At 45.4% G+C, this 22451-nt stretch overlaps 1 protein-coding gene across 2 annotated transcripts; it reads right to left on the reverse strand.

The window, feature by feature from the left end:
- Window positions 1-233: 233 nt before the first annotated feature.
- Window positions 234-19000, reverse strand: LOC105566865 (ly6/PLAUR domain-containing protein 6B-like). Of its 2 annotated transcripts, XM_012021234.1 has the most exons (6): window positions 18866-19000; window positions 4931-5098; window positions 4222-4262; window positions 3478-3576; window positions 2033-2107; window positions 234-1855 (listed from the first exon to the last, which is right to left on the reverse strand). In XM_012021234.1, exons 2-6 carry the CDS (start codon window positions 5085-5087, stop codon window positions 1649-1651), a joined length of 579 nt encoding a protein of 192 aa, XP_011876624.1. In that variant the 5' UTR covers window positions 5088-5098; window positions 18866-19000; the 3' UTR covers window positions 234-1648. The 2 variants fall into 2 exon arrangements, with proteins under 2 accessions (XP_011876624.1, XP_011876625.1); XM_012021235.1 differs by lacking the exon at window positions 2033-2107.
- Window positions 19001-22451: the final 3451 nt, after the last annotated feature.

Genomic DNA, 22451 nt, shown 5'->3' on the forward strand with positions numbered 1-22451 from the left:
TATTTTATTATTTGCGGGGAGCCGGTATTGTTCGACGAAAATTGCGATATTCCGCAAGCCAGGGTTTAATCCGCTTTACAAAGCCACAAAACCTGTAAATCAAAATTAATGGAATGAGCAAACTAAAAGTCTCTCGCGTTTATTTAAATTTATTTAGATGAATAAAGTAGATGTAATGAATGAGGTAGACATGAAAGGGCAGGTAATTTAGTCCTTGATAGAGGCAATGAAAGGACGTGACAAGTATAATTTTCTTTATTTCATTACCAACAGTATTCTTACATGCCGAAACAATGTATAGTATCTATATCGTAATATATTTATGTAGTCGTTAATCATATAGTAGCGTTAAAGAGTCTGTAGTAGGCAAGTTTTGTAGATGTGTGGATAATTTTTGTCGATAATTCGAATTCGCTTCTGGTGCATCACTTACAAACTGCGGTGCTACACGTTCACCGCAGCGTTAGTAAATTTATACCGAAAGTTTCGATGCAGCGAATTTTAACGGTTACTTTGATCAATTATGCCCTTAATTGCAACAAACATTCCACGCTCAACATATTAACCGCCAGTCACACATGATATAAAGTAATTTTATCCGTTCGATTTTCCATCGAATTAAATGAAATGTATGTACGCCAAATATTTCGATATCACGAGAGAGATCGGTTTAATTAATTTTTTTTTATATCTTGATATACTGTGTTTATGCTTAATTTTATTTATACTCTCTAAATTAATTACTTTGAATCATGTAGCTTATTTGGTTTTTGATTTTGTGAAAGAGCATTGAGTAAGCAGAGAGGATATATTTTATAGATCGTCGTGATAAAGCACATGTTCGTGTGATTAGTAGTCGACTTTATTGCACAGTGTCTAGATTGTCGTCTTGCCGGAAACGAATTCGGATCTATCGATTTTCCTCAAGTCTCCTTCGACCGCGTACTCCTTGTGCCTTAAGTTCCATCTACTTCGAGGCAATAGCAACTACCGATACTACGACGAGAAAACAATTCCTTTTGCCATCACGGGGGACCCGATTAGTTCGGAAAGTCCCCGATTAATAAACGTTTCGGACAGCGCGGAAAGGCGCCAAGTTCCTCGACCGCTCTTTCTACGGATCTCGTCCCTCTCAATCTCTTCTGGAACTACTCCCAAACAATTCCTTACGGACGCTTTATTCCCGAAACGAACATCTCGTTTCTCTGCCGTGCTCGTAGCACGAGTTGAATCGACGTATACGACGTATGTCAAAATTTGCGATTTCCATTAAAGATAACGCTGACGAAGATGCCAAACGAGAAGTACGAAAAATAGAAGAATAGCGTTTTCTCTCCAAATCATTGGACGATAAGTCGCCCCGCGAGATCAGCTCGGCGCGGAAAAATCCGAGCACACGGGAGGAAGTTTATAGATTCCGCACAAGTTTCGTCAGAGAGCTTGGTCGGAATTAGACGGCGGTGTCGATTATTTAGGCGAGTACTACTTGAAGAAAAGGAGAAGAGTCACAGAGAAAAGAACGTTCGATCGAGAGAGATCGGCGAGAGTTGACGCCGTTCGGCGCGGCGATACCGTCGCGAGCGTGCGACCCGCGCGCAATTTCCGCGCTGTCCGCCTCGCGTGTGCGGTTAGTAGTGTTACTGCTTCCTCAGCAATGATATGCATAGAAGAGCGAGGCAGGAAGCCAGAGCAAGCTGGATCCGTAGAGCCGCGTCGCCGCATCGACCCCGTTTCTGCCAGGCCGTTTGCGCTTCGATTTCGACTTGGCGCGTCGTTTGTGGGAATAGATCGCATTGGTGGCGTTGGTGGGCGACTCGATATTGCAGTAGCTCAGGTCGCAGCAACTTATGCAAATCTGAAACGAAATAACCGAATTTATTTCACCCGGTTCCGTCGGTATTTCCCTCCTGCCTTCCTATTTTTTCCCCCGTTCTCTCCGCGTTTTCGTTGCCTCGCTCTTTTGTCTTTCGCCTCGTTTGAATTGCTCGAGAAACCTCCCTCCGGGTACACGACAAAATTCGCTATTTCGCACCTGCTGCGTGTCCATGGGAATGCAACCGACAGACGCTGACCCGCATTCCTCGCTGCTGGCGCAACTCTTCCTTACCTGGAACGGAAGGAAGCGGAGGTGACGCGTGAATGAGCGCGACGAGACAGAGATTCTGTAGATATTGGAATTTTTCGATCTCGCCATTGGAAGCAGCGACAAATCCAGTCCGCAGTCACGAGAAATATAATGCGCAAATATTTTCCAAGTAGTTAACGTTGAAAAGAAGGGGAAAAAACGGAGGCGTAAAGAATTTTTATTCGCGTCTTCAGTGCTCTCATAATGTTAATTTTTAATTGCAAAGTTGGAAATAACTTATTAAACTAGATAGCTAGTTTTGTCGCCGGTAATGCGCGATATTAGATTATCGCGCATTATCGTCGTCAAGCGTCGGAGCGTGGAAAGTTCCATCAAAGTTCATCCGCTGGTACATCGACTGGACTGGAGAAGCGCTTAAGCTCGAGAGGGCTATCCATCTCGACGTCCAGGCCCGAATCCGTTCTCGTAACTTCATTCATTAATAGCCCGAAAATCGATTATCCCTCTAATGTAAGTCAATTAGCCACATACGATAACCTTTAATTGATTTTATTTGACCGTACGTGTACTACGGTCCGGGTGGTAATGAAATTTACTTCGATCGCGAGAGTCGATTTGTTATTGTCGGTTCGTGTCCCGGCCCTTCCCCCAATGTTTTTTTGCGGTTTCTCGTTTCGTTTCAAAAGCGCGACTGTCCCTTGATAAGGCAACGTTCGCAACTGATACTTTTTCATACTCGCTAAGATTGTGAATAGCAAAATATATGCTCGTATAAGAGAAAATATGTTGCACTTCAAAATATAAGAGGAAAGTCCTCTATTACGAGGTAGGTTTCTAATATGAGACAGCAGGTCTTCAACACCCAAATTCAATCACAAATCTCTTTTCGCAACGATTACACAACCTAACAATGAATTTTCCACTAAACAGATTCGCTCCAAGAGCAATAAATTCATAGTGGAGTCAACTGATGATGTCTATTAATTTAACAGAAACTCCGCTATCTCATATTAGGATCCCATCTCATAATAGGGGACTTTGTTCTACGTTAAAAAATTTTGACAGTGCAATTGAATTTACAAGCAACTCAAGCTTTAAATAGTTTGCTTATCTTTTAACATTGTACAGATTTACTTGAAATAATTTTGATGTATTTCATAATTTCTGTGATATCCAGCTTTGAAATGAAATATGTCGAGCTAGGGGGTTGTCGCCCCGTAATTTTTCATAAGAAAACTTTATAAGTTTAATACAAAAAATATAGGTATTTTTATATTTATATACGTATACGTCAGCTACTCGACGATGTACTCAAAATTTATATATTTCGTCCCTCTTCCAGTAAGGGATAAAGTTACAAGCGGAACAAATGAAAAAAAAAGTATACTTACCAAGACGCTTTTTCCCCGGCTATCCAAAATGTGCAGCGATCGACAAAAATCACGGCCGCCCACCGGACACGGTGTGTCTATCGCCCATTCGTTGCACATCTGCAAGAATAGGAATAGCAGCATTCATGAGAAATCTTTATATAAAGAATCAAAATCTATATTGCCAATATCGACCACGTATTTCTCGATATATGACGAAGCTGAAGAGAGAAAGCACGTACAGGAATCATTTTCGAGGAATTATAATATTTTCGAGACGTTGCATAAATTCTTTTGTGTAAACATTACATGAAAGAATGAATACAAAGAGAATGTAACTGGAAACGTATAAAGTGCTATTTTTATGATTTTGAAATATGTTTAGCTGTACAATATTCATTACATATTCTTTTTAACCGGAAAGAATTATTTTATCTAACGAAAAGGAATAATAAATGAAAAACTAGCTTGTACATATACGTGTATTGTATTGTTCTCTCAAAAGTTTGTGAATATTCTGGAAACATTTGCGAATTAATGGGTGATAGAGTAAACTGCTGCGTATTTCTGCAAAGAAAGAGGAAAGGGATTGGAGATAAGACCGTTATTGCAAAAGGAATGAAGCGAAATGCAACAAGGGAAGTTTAGAATAAACCGAAATCGATAGCGGAACGATCCACAGAGTTGAAGAAAATTGCGGTTGGACCGGGCACGATAGAGTCATTACGGGACTCTTAAGGGAACGTTTAATGGAGTCGTCGATACCTGGTTATCGCTGACGTTGACGCAAGTGTAGCACGTTAGACCTGCAACAGAAAGAGCGTCGAGCTGAGTAAGTGCGTCACTGGGACAATCGAGATGGGACGGGGCGAAGATGCGAGCGTTAACTCTTAATTGCACCGTTGTGCCGTAGAGATACGGAAATTCTATTTGGAGAGAAAGAAAATTCAAGGCAACATACAATACATTCAGGGACGAAACGAATTTAGCCGTCTAGACGTCTAAAAGTTAACAACAAGCCAAACCACTAAGTTTGAACAGCCGACTGTGCCAGAAAAGGGATGACTTTGTTGGAATGGTGTCCCGGAACAAGCGTCTTATGTGGCAGAAGCTAAATTCGTTAATGTAAAGTTACGGCGGTGCTTTTACCGTAGCGATAGTGGAAGAGCTTTCGCGATGGTGAATGCGCCTTGTACGACGACGAGTAAGGGGGTGTCGTCGACAGGAAGGGCTGTGGTACACGTGCGAGGTGAGAAAGAGAGAGTTGGTAGGAAGGATAAGCAGTAGTTCGGAGATTAGTGGCGTTCGACTGCAGGATCGGTGAGTTGGGATAAACTCGAGTTAGCCGAGTAAATCATGGATTTCGTTTGACTCTTTTCTCTTCCCCTCGTACTCTTCTCTTTGTACCGACTCTCTATCTATTCTCTACCGAACGTTTCTGTTCATTTTTCGACGGTCCAGCGTCGATACCCACGATAGATGTCTTCCTCGTCCGCGCTGACGCCCTTCAGATCCTCCCGCCGCTTCGCCTCCTCCTCCTCCTTTCCGTTTCCGTTTTCGTTTCCGGAGAGGACGTTTCTGCCGCAAGTTTCCGCAGCCAGAAGCAGCCCGACCATCATCCACGTGATCATTCCTTACATCTCTGGAACGACAGAAATGAGGTCACGCATTACTTACATAAGTGACCTCGAAAGGGCATTAGAGAACGCCAATTACTCGGAGGGCGAGAAGCATTAGGGCGATGGTCGGCGCGGGAGAAAGGTGCGACCGGACGCGAATTTTAATTCTGATCGATCGTGCCACGACGCGGGTGTCGCGTCCCGCGGGAGAGAAGTGGCAAAGTGGATCTATAGTACGAATGGTAGCATTCTTGTCGCGCATTTGCCGTGAAATGTGACTATCTCATTATCTCCCTTCCTCTCACATCATCCGACGCTAGACACGATCTTTATATCGGAGGAACGAAGGTGGGAAGAAGTTATTTAGACGAAAATATATACGAGTTTAAATAATACACTGATAAACTTGCAATTCTTTCACACATGTTTCCGTAATGTTAATTTTTCTAAAAGTTGTACTGTAATTTTTAATTTAAACGCGTTCTGAATATACGTATGTGAAAATGATGAAAACTTGGGCGAGAAATCTCGAGCTCGATATTCGGATTAGGAAGGAAGCGATAGGAATTGTGTGGGACGTAACGTCGAAAACGAATGTGGCCGATTTAAAGCGTCGTCTCGTCGACAGCGGCTGCCTGCCGTTTGCGTATGTGCCGTCTGCCAACGGATAGTCTGTCTCGGGTGGATGTACATACCGGGATGTCGATCAGAGCCCGATTCTAGGACACGGGCGACCTATCGGCCGACGTCAGTTCCGTGCGTCGTATTAGGGTCTCGACGAGTCAATGGATCGAACGTTGGACCTTTCGAGGTAGATAAGGTCGTGTCGTTGCTTTCCCCCCGGGGGCGAGCCTGCCGCAAGAAATGCTCTCGCGATGACAGGCATCCTCTAATCGAGGTAATTAATTCTGAACTGCATGATCAGGGTCTGACAACCACTTTCCAATTTCAACGTAATCAGCCAACTTGGCGAAACCATTATTATTTTTTGCTCGCTGTATCCCTTGCTGTGCGAGTTAGGCCCCCCATAACGATGCTCTGGTTTATAGCTACAGAGTCTACGGTCTACCACCGTGGATTCTTCTTCGTACGTTATGTATTTAGCAAAATGTACGTTGTATTATTTTCGTGTAACAATAAGAGATTGCGATTGAAATGTCTTGGCGCAAAGATTGAATGTACATTTGAATAATATGATTATTGAGTAAACTTGGGTTTAGATTAATAGAAACTCTTTAAGAATGATACGATATAATGATACAATTCCTATTGAGAGTTGCGATTGTTGGCAGTTTATGTCATTTTGAGTTTGATCGCGCGTTTTATCGCTTGAATTTAAATTCATTCTTGTAAGAGGGCTTATGTCTCACGCTCTCTTGGCCTGCTGATGTTCCCATATCCTTGCTACTTCCACTTCTGAATACTCTCGAGTTTGAACTCTCTTAACGGAGTTGTTAATTATACACTTACTAACTTTGCTTTTATCCATGCTCCACTTATTCGTGAAGTTTGGTGCTCGGCGATGTATATAATGCACTGTATTTTTCTTCCTTCTTCGTTTCGCGACATCACGAAGGAATATAACTTTGTGGCAAAATGGCGTTTTTATGTGTATCGTTCCGTAAGAGCCCGCCAGAGTTTATCTTTTCGACGTTGCTTCGCTTCGTTTTAATTAGTTCGAGCTGATGGAAAATTGTGCAAAGTGTACGCGAGGTAGACTTGGTGCAATATGCAATACACTTGATTCATTTAAGCGGTACACTTTAATTAGGAATCATAAACTATCCAACATCTCGTTTGCTGAAAGTAATACCGTTGAAATAATGAGAGATTTATGTTCGCTTTAAACGGCGCATTTCAAACCCGCTGCTCGATCTTCCGCCGGCCAAATTTCCAAGTTCAATTATTCAGCACAGACGGAAAGTGAATGATTTTACGAAAGCCTTTGACGCCGTAATTTGGATTAACAGCTTGGTAAATATGTACAGACTCGTCGGCCGATGTATGTATATCCTTGCATAAGTTTTCTCCGTTTATGCAAAATAACCATGCATCAAGATAAGAAAACCATTTTATGTAAAATGGCTCGCGTGGAAATACACGTCACGAAACACCTGTCGCGCGTAAAACTTTTTCGCGGGCTTGGCACAGCACCGGGTGACAAAGCCCTGCCATTTATTGGCCACGTCTGACAATGCGAATACCTTTCCTCTCTTATATCGACATACAATGCTATTGTGCCGTCTGATATATATCAGCCATATTTTCACGGCTGCTGTGATTCACCCTTTATACAAAACGAGATATTGTTTAGGACTCGAGTAATTAGCTCCATTCGAAATGAATTGCCTATATAGAGTTTCTGTCGATCGAAATTGCTGATTATCATGCGCTAATAATTTCAGTTAGGCCCGTAAACGGGACGTTGATCGAGTAGTTATGTATATCGCAGTGCGCTATGCGTGTCTGGCTTTTGATCGAGTATAAACGCATTTGGCGTATCGGATTACGAAGGAAGTCCTATCAATTCTAGAAAGTGCAGCTTCCATTCTACACCAGCAGAATCCCAAGTGGCTTAAAACTCGTAATACCGCGCATTATAATCCAGTAAATTGTCGGAGAATAAATAAATCGGAGGCAGGAGCAAATAAAAGCGATCATGTTAATCCCGTTACATGGTTACGCCCGTTGACTTCCAAGCTGTCGGGCAAATCCTCATCGAACAATCATCACGTGTATTTAATTACCAGTGAAACCAATTAAAATAGATCAATCGGCGAAATGACGTTTCATCTCATCTCGCGCGAAAGCTATCGACGGGGGGAATACTTTTTTTCGTTAAAACAAATGCCAATTTAATTCCGCATCAATCATAGTGGCTCCCGTGTGTCCTCGAACTCCGATTAATTTAAAGGGGAGCTATTTTCCAAGAGACACTTTTCCAAGGCTCTGGAGAACCAGTCGAAAATTATCTTCTATGAACAACCGACTGGAAAGCGCCCGAGTAAACTTTATTTAAACAATTAATACTCGAAAAGCAATTTGTAACACGAATCCAAACGTTAGTAGCGTTATATGCATTTAAAAATATAATTTTTAACAATTTCCACGGTAAAATTTCTAGATAACATCAAAATGTATTTACGAAAGCCAAGCTTTCCATTTTCGAAATATATACAAAACGTGAACTCAAATTACTTGAGTGAGATATATTTAATTTGTATTATTAAAATTATCTGGATACGATGCTTGTATTTTTACGCGAAACGGTTTCTCGTGTAATAACGTGATATGCGAGAAACGAATGGGTGGTTTCAATTATCGGCGAATAAATGTAATGTGGATAAAGTTTTGCGTGCAAGAAACACGAAAGGACGGAACCGAGCGAAAACGTAATTACCGCGTCGATAATATATAGGTATGCGCACAAGAACGGTATTTAAATTATTCACCGATTTAAGCGCGACAAGCAAAGCCGCTTGGATACGATCGGATTTTCTGATTTCCGGACCGGCTAAAGTTATATCCGCGTTTTCTCTATTAACAGGGGGTAATAGTCCGCGCACATTTTCGGAATGTTTTCTAAACATTCGTAGCAACGGATCTGGACAATTGCGGGCTCGCGCCGCCTGCAAATCTCACGTCCCGGCTTCGGATGTGGATGGATAGGCCCACAACGGATGAATAGATTTACGTTGCACCGCGCAAACACGGCGCAAATTGAAGAAAAACAGATCGATCGTAATCTAGCGTTAAATCTTGTACCCTTTTAACGTGTTATGATAATATTACCTTAGGTGTACGTGCGCTTTGTGGCAAACAGTACGAGCACTAAGGGACACCCGACAGGTCCTCTTTAATCCGCAAGCGGCACAAAACCGAGTGAATTTCCATACGTAGCTTCGATGCCGCAGTCCTTGACACATTTTACACATATACATATGCAGCGAACGGTGTAACTTTATTACACATACGCGTCACTGTGCAATTTGCCTCCCGTCGATATTTATTTATCTTTACCTTTCGACATCTGTTTAGGATCGCAACTACGCTCGACGTCAAGTGGACTTGTGGCGCGTCTGCGACGCGGAGCCCAAGACAGAGGACAAAGGGGGTAAGTGACAAAGTACGTTTGCATGTTAGTAGTGGCGAATTTCGCACTGACAAGCGCATCATCGCCAATTCGGCGTCAAAGCGCCTCCAACGTCCATTGTTTATCCGCGTGCGGCTTTTCTGTCTTGCCGCGAAAACGACTGACGTCGCGAATACGACGTGTTCCGAGTCGAGAGTCGTCCGGATTTCTCCTGTTATTTATTCGATGAGAGTTGGAGACGTTTCACCGAGTTTCGTGGTAATCCTGGCTGTATCGTGCCACGGAGGCGTTCAGGACGAGGGCGAAACGAGGGTTAAAGTGCGGGAAAGGGACTCAGGCCGGCGAACGCTACGGCACGATAAACATAATATATTTCCGTGAGAGATACATACTGGAGAAATATGCTTACTGCGCGAAAACATACATTGCCCCCTCGTGAAACGAATTTTTCCGTTTGCGGTTCCGTCCGGTGAAATTTCCCTCTTAAAAAGCAACGTGTCTTCTTTCTTCTCGCATCTCTCTTCGAATGTTCATTATCATCTTATTTTACGACGTGGCGCATTGATTCGTCGATCGCAACTGAAATTTCTGCAGCGGATGGGGGTCGGTACTTAATTAAAATAATAACTCGGGCATTTTCGCCAAGATGGTAAAACGCGCGATTGAAAGCAATTCTTCCCGGAACTTTTCTGCTAATCGATGACTGGCTGTTATAAAAACTTAACGAACGTTAAGAGCCCGGCAATTAACCTAACGAGATCCTTTCCTGCAAAAATGTTGGATTTGGAAGATTCCGCAAACGATCGTACGATGTTGGCAAGCCGCGATTCTCTTTTAATCCGGTCGGAAAACGTGCGAAAGTGAAGGTACTAGAGCGGACGGATAGAGCGCGGACGGTGAGGTTTAAAGTAAAAGCCGAAAGTGCGAGGTCGCGCTGGTAACGTGGAAACGCTCGTGTTAGATGGAAAAAGGCATTACTCGGGGGCGGAAAAGTATGCGGTTGGCGGGTGAGGACGCGTTGCTTTATTAAATATGGACGCTCACGACCCCGCGCAGGTTACCCTGGGCTCCTCGTATACGCGCGTGTGCACGTATGCGAGCGGGAGTAGCGAGGGTGAAACGTGACGGAACGTATCCTTCCTTCCTTCCGAATCCCGTAATTCGCACGGTGGAGAAATTTGTACGTCGCCTCCCACGGTTTTATCGTGTTTCTTACACGGCCACTCATCTCCGTAAGTGCTCGACGGTGGTGGCTCGAGGGATGACGGGGACGAGGACGTCCGGAACGGGTCGATGATAAAGCTACCGTCTCTCCTGTTCCTCCTCCTCCTCCTCCTCTTGCTCTTTCTCATGCCGTCCCTTCGATTCTCCCGCCGAAGCCCGCGATAGTTTCGAAAGAACCGCTTTCCGAGCAACCGCTCGAGTAACTACAGCGAAATCACTTTACAACGTGAACTCTCCGTCGAACCTTAAAATTAAATTTGTCATACCTGATTTTCGTTATATCGAATTTTCTGACTATATTGTTACGGACGGTGACCAGGAATTCAATCGAATCTCGTAACAAGAAGAATTTTATCCCGCCCATGTTTCCCAAGCCTCCGGTACGGTCGCGTACCTACATGCAACACGCGGGTATTGGTTCTCGACAAGGGAAAAACCCTCGGTTGTATCGTTAGATGGACGTCCCAAGATCTTTTTGTATTCCTTCATTACACGAATTGCCTCCGGGCATTCCAAGAACGCGGGATGCTCGTTCTTTCGCGAATCTATCCTAAACAATCGTTCAAGAATTCGAAAGCGGAGCGCACGGAACGCGCGTGCTGATTGCACGATGCGATCACGGCTTGCGAGCTGGGAAATGGAGCGCTGTAAATTGTGTGTGAACAGCAATTCAGGTTTAAAATGCCGGAAATGCAGTCGATTTATTTGTGAAAAATACGCGCGCAACGCTGCAGTCTCTCTCCCTGTTTGCTTCACTAACGCTGTATCTCAAAAAATATTTTTCGTTAACGTACAGTGCTGTCAAAGTGGCATACTGACTCGTAATCACTTTTTCATGAAAGTCATTTTTCTGTATACTTTTTTTATGTACACTTGTGTACTCTTGGAGTTCGATGAGACTGAGAGAAACTGAAATCTGCAATCACTCCTTTTACAAAGATCCACAAAACTTTGCTGCACCGTAAACTGAAGCCATGATGAACTTTCCGAGTTTGATAGTGTGTGTGTAAGTCGAAATTAACTTTTGTTCCTTACACTCGGGGTAAAAGTATCCCTTTGGGAAGAATACTCTCTTCACCTTCGGTCGATCGAACTCGAGCGTGAATCAGTTTGCGAATTGAAATAAATGTGGAGAGATTATTTATCTGTTTCCCCCTCGTTGTCTTTCTATTGTTTTCATATTTTCGTCACTTTTCGTTTCGCGCGAGCGGCAAAGAAACTAAACGCGCTAAGGACTACAAACGAGACGTCGTATCGATTCTCAATGCTGTCACGCCTTTGAACAAGACCGCACAAAAGGCGGAAGAATCAAAATGCTAAAGTGCTCCTCGCTTCGATCGATCGAGGACGCCTCCGCTCGAAGAATAAGGAAACTCACGGTAAAATAAATGGTCCCGCTCGGAAAATAGAGGATAGAGAGCACCGGGGGGACAGAATGTAAATTCTATATATTTTTTTTATACGTTTTAATAAACGCGCTTGGAATAAACTTGCCGGGGGTATACAACGAACAGTCATGTACAACGAGTCCGTAATAAAATTCGAAATCGATTCTCGAGCGAGTGGAGTCTGCGATGGCGCTGAAAGAACAAGGCGATAAATTATATTTTATAGCTAGTCAAATATAATGAATAAAGATGTGCGTGGCGCGCGCGCTAATTTACTACCGGCGAGTATTTCGAGTGTAGCTTTTCAGCCCGGTCTTAATATTTTTATGGAAATAACGGCCGGAGTGTCATCGCGTCGCTAACGATGGTAATTATCGATCACCGCTCGCGCTATCTCACGCCGACTGAAAGAATAAAGAGCGACGTCGAGCGAGGGCAAAACTTGTGCCCGTTTTGTGCCCTTTGTTAGGTCGGGGCAACCTGCAAAAAGCGCGATATCGGCGATGAAAGATTAATGCTCGCAATTATGAACTTGGTGGCACTGTAAATTAAACAAAAAGCCGGACGCCGACAGGGCAGATATCTGTTATGCCAAAAGTAATTTACAGAGCGGCTGCAGGTTTGCCATTACTCGTCCGCTAGGTTGCTCGTAACCGGCATAGTAACTATCATCGTAACACGATGCTTATGACAGTATCAACGCGTGGCAGTTTGCGCCAAGCGAAACGACGATAATTATCGGAAAAAGTTGGTATCGTCTGGATTTGGCGAAAAAGGGATGAGTGGTAATGGGCGCAACGTTGCAGCCATCCACGGCTGCCGGAGAGGATATCGCGCGGTGGTTGGTGCCTGAAACCCACTTTCAGTTTAACGCGATTGTGCAAAATCAATTACCGCGGAGTTCGCGTAATATACGAGCGAAGTTTACCGCCGAAAGTGTCCTCCTCGCCTGGCCTCGGCGACATCGGCCCAAGTTGTCGTGCCCGGCACGATCCCAAACCTCGATCCTCGGGACCTTAACTTACGAAATTATAGCCGCCCCGGTCACAGATTCTGCGGACCGCCGCGAAACAGCCGTGGAAACGGCCGTGGCGTCAGCGACCACCGCGGCGACTACGTTCGGCCGTCTCTCTATCGTTAATGCCCTTTATCGCGACGGCACTTGGCTGATACGCGCCACCGAACTACGGGAACGCAGAACTGGGAAAACGATCTCGATGGTTGGCTCTAAACGAGGTGCACGACCGAGGCTGCGTCGTCCCGCGCCGATTTCTAAAGAGAATCGGCTCTAGCGGCTCAATCCCCCTATTGCTTTCCAACCCCGGCTTAATCCTTAAAAATTGGATAAACGCTAACACTGGCGCTACGCTACTCGCGCGGCGGTTATCGAGAATATAATGGGGATCTTCTCGCGCTCTCGCGCCCATGCCCTCCGGATATCGCGGGACTCGTGTAACGCGAATGTAAAAGCTCCAACAGAGAGATGAACGGAGCACAAAACGGCCGTAACGCCATCGACCGAGGGGGATGCTCGGCAATCCATTTCGTAATTTAATTACGAGCCTGTTACAAATTTCCTCTCCCTTCGGCGGATTTTTTTTTCGCAAGCCCGAGCATATTGCACGGATAGAAAGATCCCTTTTATATTAATCAAGATTTGTACTTTCGTGACAGCGCTAAATTCACATAGAGATTATAAGACCGATACTGATGGAAAAGGTGATTTTCGCGTCGGAATTAAATGTTCTCTTTGTCGGACAAACGTCCGCAATTGTGCTCCGTCTCAATTTTAAACTTTCTGGAGCTTATAAAAAGATTGGAGCTGTTCTATGCCGAGGGAGTGGACCGTAATCCACTTCGGCTTTTCATTACAAGCCTGTTAAAGCCTCGCTTTCGCACTCACCTTCGGGATATTCTTTTGTAAGGTGCCGCGCATTATACGACATACCGTGAATTCGAATGTAAAATTTACATTTTTTTAACGCGTAATTAACAACGGCTTTATTAACGGTGATTGCGAAAAACCACAATTTCTTTCAATCTCATCTTTGTGGTTAAATTACAATTTTCGTTCGTTGAACACGAACATACCGAGTTGTTATTTTCGGATTCCGTGTCTCCTCATGCTAGACTCGAATTGTCGTTTTATTGACCAGTTAGATGTCCGGCGCTCGATTTTAAAATTTAATTATGGATCTGGTGCTAGTTTGCATTCATTCGCATTCGCTTTCGCATTGTTTTCTTTCTTTCTTTAAAAACCCGATATGTCGAACAATAGGGCCGATCCATTTTTGTAAACAAAAATGTTTGTTTTCCCAAGTGACGAATTTATGTAACGGTAATAACGGTGCTTGCGAGAAGTAATTAACGTATCAATATCGTCATTGTTCGTCGGATTAAAATCATTTGTTTTATTCAGCATTCGATACTAAATCGTTGTCATTCTCGCGTTTCGGATTGTCTTCTCCTCATAAAAGATTGGAAATGTCATTCTGCCTCGGTGGAATGCAATCTATTTTGAAATTTAATTACGAATCTGTTACAACTTCGCTTTCGCTGCCACGAGCGTTTTCCGAAAGCCCGGCGTATCGCATCTATTTTTACAGACAACACACGCATTTTTACAGCCGGTCGCAAGTCATTACGTGCAACAATAAACGGCGAAATAAGATTTTAATATCAATAATGATAGCCGCATAAAAATCAAAATTTTGCCTCGTTTTAAACGCGTTGGATTTATATCATTTCCAATATTAAATTTTTCATTGTTCATACAAGATTGAAGATATTGTTTTATACCGGAGTTGGCTGGCGATCCATTACGTAATTTAATTATGAGTTACTGGCTCGCTTTAAAAGGCTTTTGTTACCCCTGTAATAGAAGCTGTAAATAAATGAGCTAAGTTTTCTATACCATTTTGTTATACGCGCGACTCCTCATTCTTGCCGACCGAAATCCCTCACCGCTCGTCGTCTGCCGTACGTCGTTCTTGAATTATGACTATTCCTTTTTTTTGTCACCTTTCTGTTACTTGTATAAAGGATTGAAAATACCGTTCTGCGGCAGCGCGCAGCACCGTTAAAGCCGAGGAAAATTTATCGCAGCTACAAGTCGCAGGTCGCGGTACAGCCATCTCAGCCAGTGTGCCAGGAGTGTTACTTTACTTGACGTAGGCGCGCGTGTAGGTAGGGTTCCTTGCACACGTGTAAGACGGGAACAGCGAATGTCGTGGCCACGGAGTCCCCATAAATTCGGCCGTGGGATTTCGCCAGGCCCGGGGAAAAGGGATCGGCCCTCTTACCGATGGCGGCCTTAGCGAAATTATGTTATTTGATTTAGAGGACTGATAGTCGGCTGGGGAGATCGGCTGCGCTGCCGCCGCTGCCGCCGATGGTCGGAAGTCGATGAAGTAAATTAAACGGGCGGTAAGAAGAGGGAGAGTAAATTCGCGATAGCCGTGGTTGTTTCGGGTAGTCTCTCTCTTTCTCTTCTTTCCTTCGCTCCTTTTCTCTCTCTCTTTCTTTCTCTCTCGCCTCGATAATTCTGTCGGGGGAAATGGGAAAGAAAAAGGACGAGCCCAGCCGATAATTCGAGCACGGTAGTAGATCTCGGAGGGAACCGAGGATCCAGGAGACCATAGGAGAAGGCGCTGATATCATCTCGAGAACGTCTCGCCGACGCTTTTAATTGATTGCGGAAATGGAGGCCCGCCCTTCTTCTGTGTTCCTCGCGCTCGTATTTATACAGGACCCGGGGAGGCAAAGCACAGATTGCTTTTTTAGTTTGAGAAGTTTATTGACCGCGCGATATAATTTTTTTCCCTCCCCGCACATCTCTCTTCTCTTGCAACTTTTATAATTGTCGGGAACTTCGTTTACACGCGCCGGGTCACGCGACCGAGAGGGAGAAGCGGTTGGGAGGGGAGAGGGAAATACGGATTTGTCTTTTGCGATTTATTCTCGAAGGATAAAACTTGCCGGACGAACTTTCGAATAACTTACGGTCGTCCCCGATAAAATATGCCTTCTGGAGATGAAATATGCGCTAGAAATTCCGCTGCTTACCTCCCCACCCCCCCCCTCCCCTCGAGCAACGAAACGTCCGAAAGTTTTTATTTCCTTATGAGCTTTCTGTGGATGCTGCAACACCGGCCCAGATCGGCGACGTTGTTTTCCGAAACAACGACGTCGTTGACCCACGTCTGATCAGATGGAAAAGAGCGTGCGGAGCAACGGAGAAGCGTATCTCGCGGAAACCGGCGCTTTACGAGCGTGTCAGCAATTTCGCTATCGACGTGAAACCGCGAAAATGCATTTGTGGCGCTATACACGCTACAAACGCCCGCGTGGCGTGTTCGCGATCGTCAAAGTACCGCGTTAGGAAAACGGGGTTGAGCATAGGAGGAGGGTACGAGAGGGCAGATTGCCTTTGACGCGAGCAATAAAGTAACACTGTACGCCTGGCGGCGCGGCGAACCGCCCCCGCCTTTCTACAACTCGCGTCTGGATCTCGTCACTTACACGCGAGCGTGTGGATGAAACAGAGCTAACCGCGTTTGTGTGTGTGTGCGCGCACACGTTAATATAATGCACTGGTACAGGGTGCAACTTATCGCGCCTAAAACACACGCACGTATGCTCGCTCCGTTCTCTTGTTCTCTGCGCACCGAACTAGTCAGCCAACAACCCCGGCTATTATCCCGGGGACTTAACTTACGGGGTAATCGTAATATAGCTGTAATTTCAGGAACGCTTTTTGGAAACTGACAATTAGCCGATAATCTCTTTCCGAGAAAACTTGGCCCACGGTCTGGCAGCCACTTAATTGTGTGCTCTGCTATTTGTAACGCCGCGTTTCCCCAAACCCTTTACATCCCTGTAGCCCGCTCGTTCTCCTCACACGTTCCCCCGTCGTCTCTTTTCACCCTAGCTCGCTCTATTCACGACTAACCTTTGTTTCTACTCGCCGACCGAAGTTGGTAGAATCCACGGAGTTACTGCTCCGCCGTTACTTGAATAAATATCCCTAATGTCGCGTTTGCAAACCTAGCGTCTTGTATAAAATATTTCCAACTTTATGTATTTCTCGTTGAGAATACGTAACTGTGACCCCTGGCTTGTTTAATTTTCCGTGTCTGCGGAAATGCTTCGGCGCGGATCGCGCGAGCCGTGGAACGCGGAACACTTATCCGTACGGCGTGGATTTTTCCCTTGTTCTTTTTTGCCCCGAGCACGTAGAGGCCCGTGGTACAGGTACGTGGAAGAGCGTAGTTACTTTACCCTTATATAAATGCTAATATAAATGCTGTATATCGCCTCCCCCTTGGACGCGGACGATGTATCTTTGGTAAAATTACAATCCGGCTGCGCGCGTCCTCCTTGTTCGCGGCAACTCGTATAGAAAAATTTCGCCGCGGAGGGTTTGCGTGCGGGGAATTTGTTATTCCGCGTCTGCGATGATAAGTCGATGATATACCGGACAGAATCAAATTTTCATGCAACCTTTTGCGCACGTGCCTTGAAAGATGCCGGTATCGCCCTCCTCCCCTCTGCCCTTTGCGGTTTAAGCTCGATATGCTTCGCCGTGTCGCCGCGACGACGCCGACGTTGATTCCGGAATGACGCTGAAAAATATGTTGACGCGACCCGAGCTGTGCGGAATTTGCCTTCGCCGCCGTCGCGTTTACCCCGTTCGCTTCTGCTCGCGACACCTCTCTCTTCCGTCGGATCTCGCTCCGTTCGGATTTCGCTTCCGAGGCACTCGCGCGCGCGGAATCCTGCCGGTGCGCCCATATAAATGCTAATGTTATACATCGACGTGGTATACGACCCGACTCGAAGAAGTTGTACAAATTTTGAGTCGGATGTAATCCATCTCACGGTATTGCGCGCGGCAGTATGATCTGTGAAGATTAATCGGCCCCGACCGTCCGGGGATGGTTTCATCTGGCTTTAATTAACGGGGAGAATAGAAGAATGCGATCTCGGCACTCTGATTCAGCGTAAACGAGGATATTTAAACGGGCGAAAAATGAGAAATCAAGGTATATCGCGCAATTTTACTGCAATTACTAAGGGGCGGGAAAAAGAAGACTGTTAAAACTGCTTCGTTAATGCGCCATTAAAATTGAAGACTTGAAAATGAACGCTCTGTATTTTTTATACAACAGAAGTGGTCGCTTTGAAAAATCCTGAAAAATGGGTCGGGCGAATCTCGAGGTCATACCCTTCAAGTATATCGACAGCGCTGCTAACGTCGCCGCCAAGCGCAATTTCAAAGTGAAATAGAAAAACTTTTTTCAAATTATACGGAACAATTGCCGCACGTCGGGCAATTAAACGCGTTTAAACTTATTTAATAAATTAAATCGGACTTAGTTCCTCGGTCATTAATGTATCGATAGCAATATATATTGGCCTAGGATTTTCTTTTTGCCTTTTTTATCACGGCCGGTCGTACCTTTTCCGGCAGTTTTAACGTGAAAGCTATCGTTAAGCATGATACGCGATGTATGTACGCGATGCCGCGCGATCGGTCGATTCGATGCCAACCGCGTGTTGGATTTCGCACCAAATGCGCTGGCTTAGGCGGTACGCATGCATCCATTACCGGCCTCCATGATCCCCATCGATGGTCCAGGCTTGAAAAATGACCGGCGATAAAATTTCCCGAGCGTAAAGCGATAGCGCGCCAAAAAAAAAAGGCGAAGAAGAAAGGGGGAAAGAGGAGAGGGAAGAAAGAAACGTGCATCACAAGTAGTCGCAGCATCACAGCGACGGTTCAGTTAAAAATCTCGTTGGAAAAATTTCTCCTCGAAAGTTTTCTCCTACCAGCCCCCAACTTTCCTCGGCATGTTTGGTATGCTAGATAGACGAGACGTATCGATCTCTCTATTTTTGATTCGGTTGAAAAGATTCGTCGAGGTCGAGCTTCGAATCCTCATTCTACATTGCGTCGTTTGTTGCCGCGGAGAAACTAATTTTCTTCTCCGAAGTAATAGTCTTAAACTTAAAATTACGCGTATATATCAATGCGAGCAATTTCCGCAGGATAATACAACTTGGCGTTGCGCATTGCTACTTACTTGGAATATCCCAAACGCTGTGCCGAGGTGTTCATTTGTCCGCACGACCGTCGTCACGATCATTACTCTCTCTAGTTTCTCTCTGTCTGCCTCTCTCTCTCCCTCTTTCTACCTTTCCCTCCTTTCCTCCCCCCTCTCTCTCTCTCTTTCCCTTCCACTTCTCTTACGAGCAATTTCTCTCCCCGTCTTTCCTCTTTCTATCTTCGTTTCTCTTGTTCGTTATCCTTAGCACCCTCTTCCTTTTCCGCAGTCTCGAGTCCACTTTACGCCACAAATACCGAGTATTATATCAGCTTTTAACTATCGAGAGCAAGGAGCCGCGGTCATATCGAAAGCGGATGGTTTGCGCTATGCACGATAGACACGCGTGCGACACGCGCGCGCATCAATGCACGGCTCGCCGCAAATCTCCCGCGGATCTCATCCACGGCGGAATGGTACGGCTCTCCTCTCCGCAGTGAGAGTAAGCGTGTCGCAGGTTCGACCCACTTTGGTAGGCGCAATTCCTCGCGGTTCGACCTCGCTGTCTCGCTTCTGCTCTCGGTCGATCGGAGTAGCGCGCCGATATCGTTAACACATTCCGCTACGATTTCATCGAGGATGTCACACGTGCCGAGCGTCGCGACCTCGGAGCGTTTTCTCTGGTACCGCTGCTGTTTCTGGACGTCATACTCGATGTTGGAGCAGGCTTCAGTCAGCTAATTACGACGCGGCGCGCGTAGACCTCGAGGCCTCGCATGACAGACCCTTGGCCGCACTTGTAGACTCGCGCGCTGTTGCGTGCCGCGCTCGCGCCACGCTCGTGCTACTGATCGTATCACCCCGACTCCGAGCGAAGGGACGACCTCATACGCGATCGGGGATGACGCTGGCCGGGACACGAGAGGACCATGTGCCGCGCGCGCTGATGATGCGGATGCTGTGTGTGCGTTCCAAAACACGCAGGAGGGTGCACGTTCGAGGGAGCGAGCGTGCTGTCGTGTGCGTTCTCGAATGCACGCAAGCACCGCGTCGACGCATTCCATGCGCCGTCGGTGGAGGCTGCGGGCCACCCGCGGTCCAGGCTGCCACGCAGTATACTGAGCGGTGGTGCCGAGAGCCCGGGAGAACCCGCGGGAGCCTGTTCGTGGGTGAACGAAGCTCTCCGAAAATCTGCGAAGATCCTCGATTCGATACACTCGGGGTCGCGCCACCAGCGCACCGAAGGACACGGATGGACCACCGGGACTACCTGTCGGACCAACAGCATCACCACCACCGGAGAGAAAAGCGCCAAATCTCCCGCTTCCCTTCAATGGACTCGTTCGCTCCTCTCGCGTCCCGATCGGACTCCCGCGCAATCGCACGTTTCTTTCTCCCCTTCTCCCTTCCCTCTTCTTCTTATCCTTTTCCCTTATCCTTGCCGAGACGTAACAAGGTTACGTCTTGCAAAGAAATGGAAAATCAAAGGCAGACGATCGTCTCGCTGCTGCTCGGATATATATGTACCAAATTGAGACGATCCCTCTAAATTCGAAATTCACAAGGATTACGCTGTCCGATGTCGTCGTAACGCCACGGTCACGGGGCGTTAAACTCGCATTGAAACAGCGGTGCATCGATTTTGGATTATGGATGTTGCACGGTGAATACTTCGCAATGGGCGACACGCCGCGGAAAAACTCTCGTAGAGAAAGGAGAGCATCGTCCGTAAATAAAATATTTCATAAGCCGCGCTTATCAACTGCATACGCGCGAACAATTCGCGAAACACCCTCGCTCGGACGAACGTTATTGTATTTATTCTACGACGGGGAAGGATCATCCTTATATACGTATCAAGTATTATCCGTAATATTGCATCCCAGATTATTCTACGTCTTCTCGATATTCCATGTTTGGTATTACGTCTGGAATCAATACCGGACTGTCAGCGTCTCACATAAATATGATTGACGTGTCTCATACAACTTTCTCGCCTACATTATTTGCGTTGAAATGTCCCGCACATATTTTTTCCTTATACGTTTCTCGCACGGAAATCCGAATACTTTTACATCCGCCCGTTTCTTTTGTGTCACGCTGCTTTTTAATATTACAAAGGGCAACATACCTTTCGACGGGCCGAGTTATGGGATTAAATTCTACGGATGCCATCACATTCGTAATCTACGATCCCTTTACTTTTATGATCTCGATTTCGTGTCACTATCGCGAACGAGATCTTTTCGTCGATCGGCGTGACTTCCAGCAATTTCAGTAGCAATCGGGAGAAGCGTCGTTGTTACGGAATACAATCTGGAAATATGGATTCGGAATGCTGACTCGCATATCGGTTCTCCAGGGTGGGAAACATTATCCAGAACAGGGTGAATCGATCAGAAAATTGGATGAAATTGTTGCCCGATAAATGTTAAGAATTATTCTATGCTTACTCAATTGGAAATTCAATGGGAATGTATTGATTCGCGCTAATGTACCGACGAGTCTTCAATTCTTTTTCTTTTACCGATATTAGCATTAATGCTAGAACACATTACTTTGCAATGTCTTTTCTCTACTGCCTGTGGAATATACATTTCTCGTATTAATGCTGCGTATTCTAAGAATTTAATCGTATGAATCGAGCATTGAACGATGTAATTGTATGCCGTTAAATTTAACGGTATAAGATGTTAGGATAGAGTCGATGAAAGGTTAGTTCCAATAAAATTCCAAGTAATAAAATTCTTGTCGCTTACGCCCTGACAGTTTGTACTCAATAAGGAAGAATTCTTCGTGCAACCGATGTAAATCTTCCTTGGAATTCGTTGAGCGCTAAGGTATTTGAGATTTGTACGAAAGGTTGACGGGAATTAAATGTTATCCATTTGATTAGATTCTCTTAGGATATTCTTCGCGGTACAGTCTTTTTTACTCGTTTTCCCAAGTTCCGCAAGAGTGGCACAGAGTGGTCGGTTCCGACTATTTTGGTTACGCGATGAACCTGTCCGGACAGTCTTTTACTCCGCATAATGAACCTTATTCCGGAGATGGAGATTGTTAAAGATGCTTTATCTCCTTTATTTTTTTACCGGTGGTACGGGTACTTGTCATCCGCGAGCGTTTTCTTAGCATAATTGCCGAGATGAGGTAGAATTTTTAATGATAAGCGGGAAGAACTTTATAAAGAAGAATTTGCTATTCTTTTGAAAAATGTAATTTTAAGTTTAAAAGGATTATTTAAAAAATGCGCAGAGAGAGGGAGAGAAATTTTGCAATTTATATATAGATGTCAAGAAGGTAAGATAATATATTAAGATAAAGATGTTACACATCTTTAGCGGAGCTGGTGCGCAGAAGAGGTGTAGTATTGATCGAAGGATCCAAATTTCTTGGTGGACGTAGCACCACCCTTGCGCATCTCTGACCGCGCTTATAGGAAGGGTCGATCTTGTGGAAAGGGAGAGTGAAAGAAGGGGAGAAGAAGCAGCCTCGCGGTATTTATCGCGCGAGATGGGCGATGTGGTTACTTTGCGAATCGAACAGTTTTGAATCGCCGATGCGAGCCGAATTAGCCCGAGCACCCTCGAGCGTGCCTGGCGATCGATTCGAAATAAACCAGAGG

Source organism: Vollenhovia emeryi, unplaced genomic scaffold, assembly GCF_000949405.1.
Source record: "Vollenhovia emeryi isolate VEMERY1.0 unplaced genomic scaffold, V.emery_V1.0 DF939142.1, whole genome shotgun sequence".
Classification (NCBI taxonomy): Eukaryota; Metazoa; Arthropoda; class Insecta; order Hymenoptera; family Formicidae; genus Vollenhovia; species Vollenhovia emeryi.

Coding starts and splice junctions, on each gene's coding strand:
- LOC105566865 (XM_012021234.1), bottom strand. CDS start 5,087: ATGATCACGTGGATGATGGTCGGGCTGCTTCTGGCTGCGGAAACTTGC. Junction 2,108..3,477: donor GCCGGGGAAAAAGCGTCTTG/GTAAGTATACTT, acceptor CTTCCGTTCCAG/GTAAGGAAGAGTTGCGCCAG. Junction 1,856..2,032: donor TTCCCATGGACACGCAGCAG/GTGCGAAATAGC, acceptor ATTTCGTTTCAG/ATTTGCATAAGTTGCTGCGA.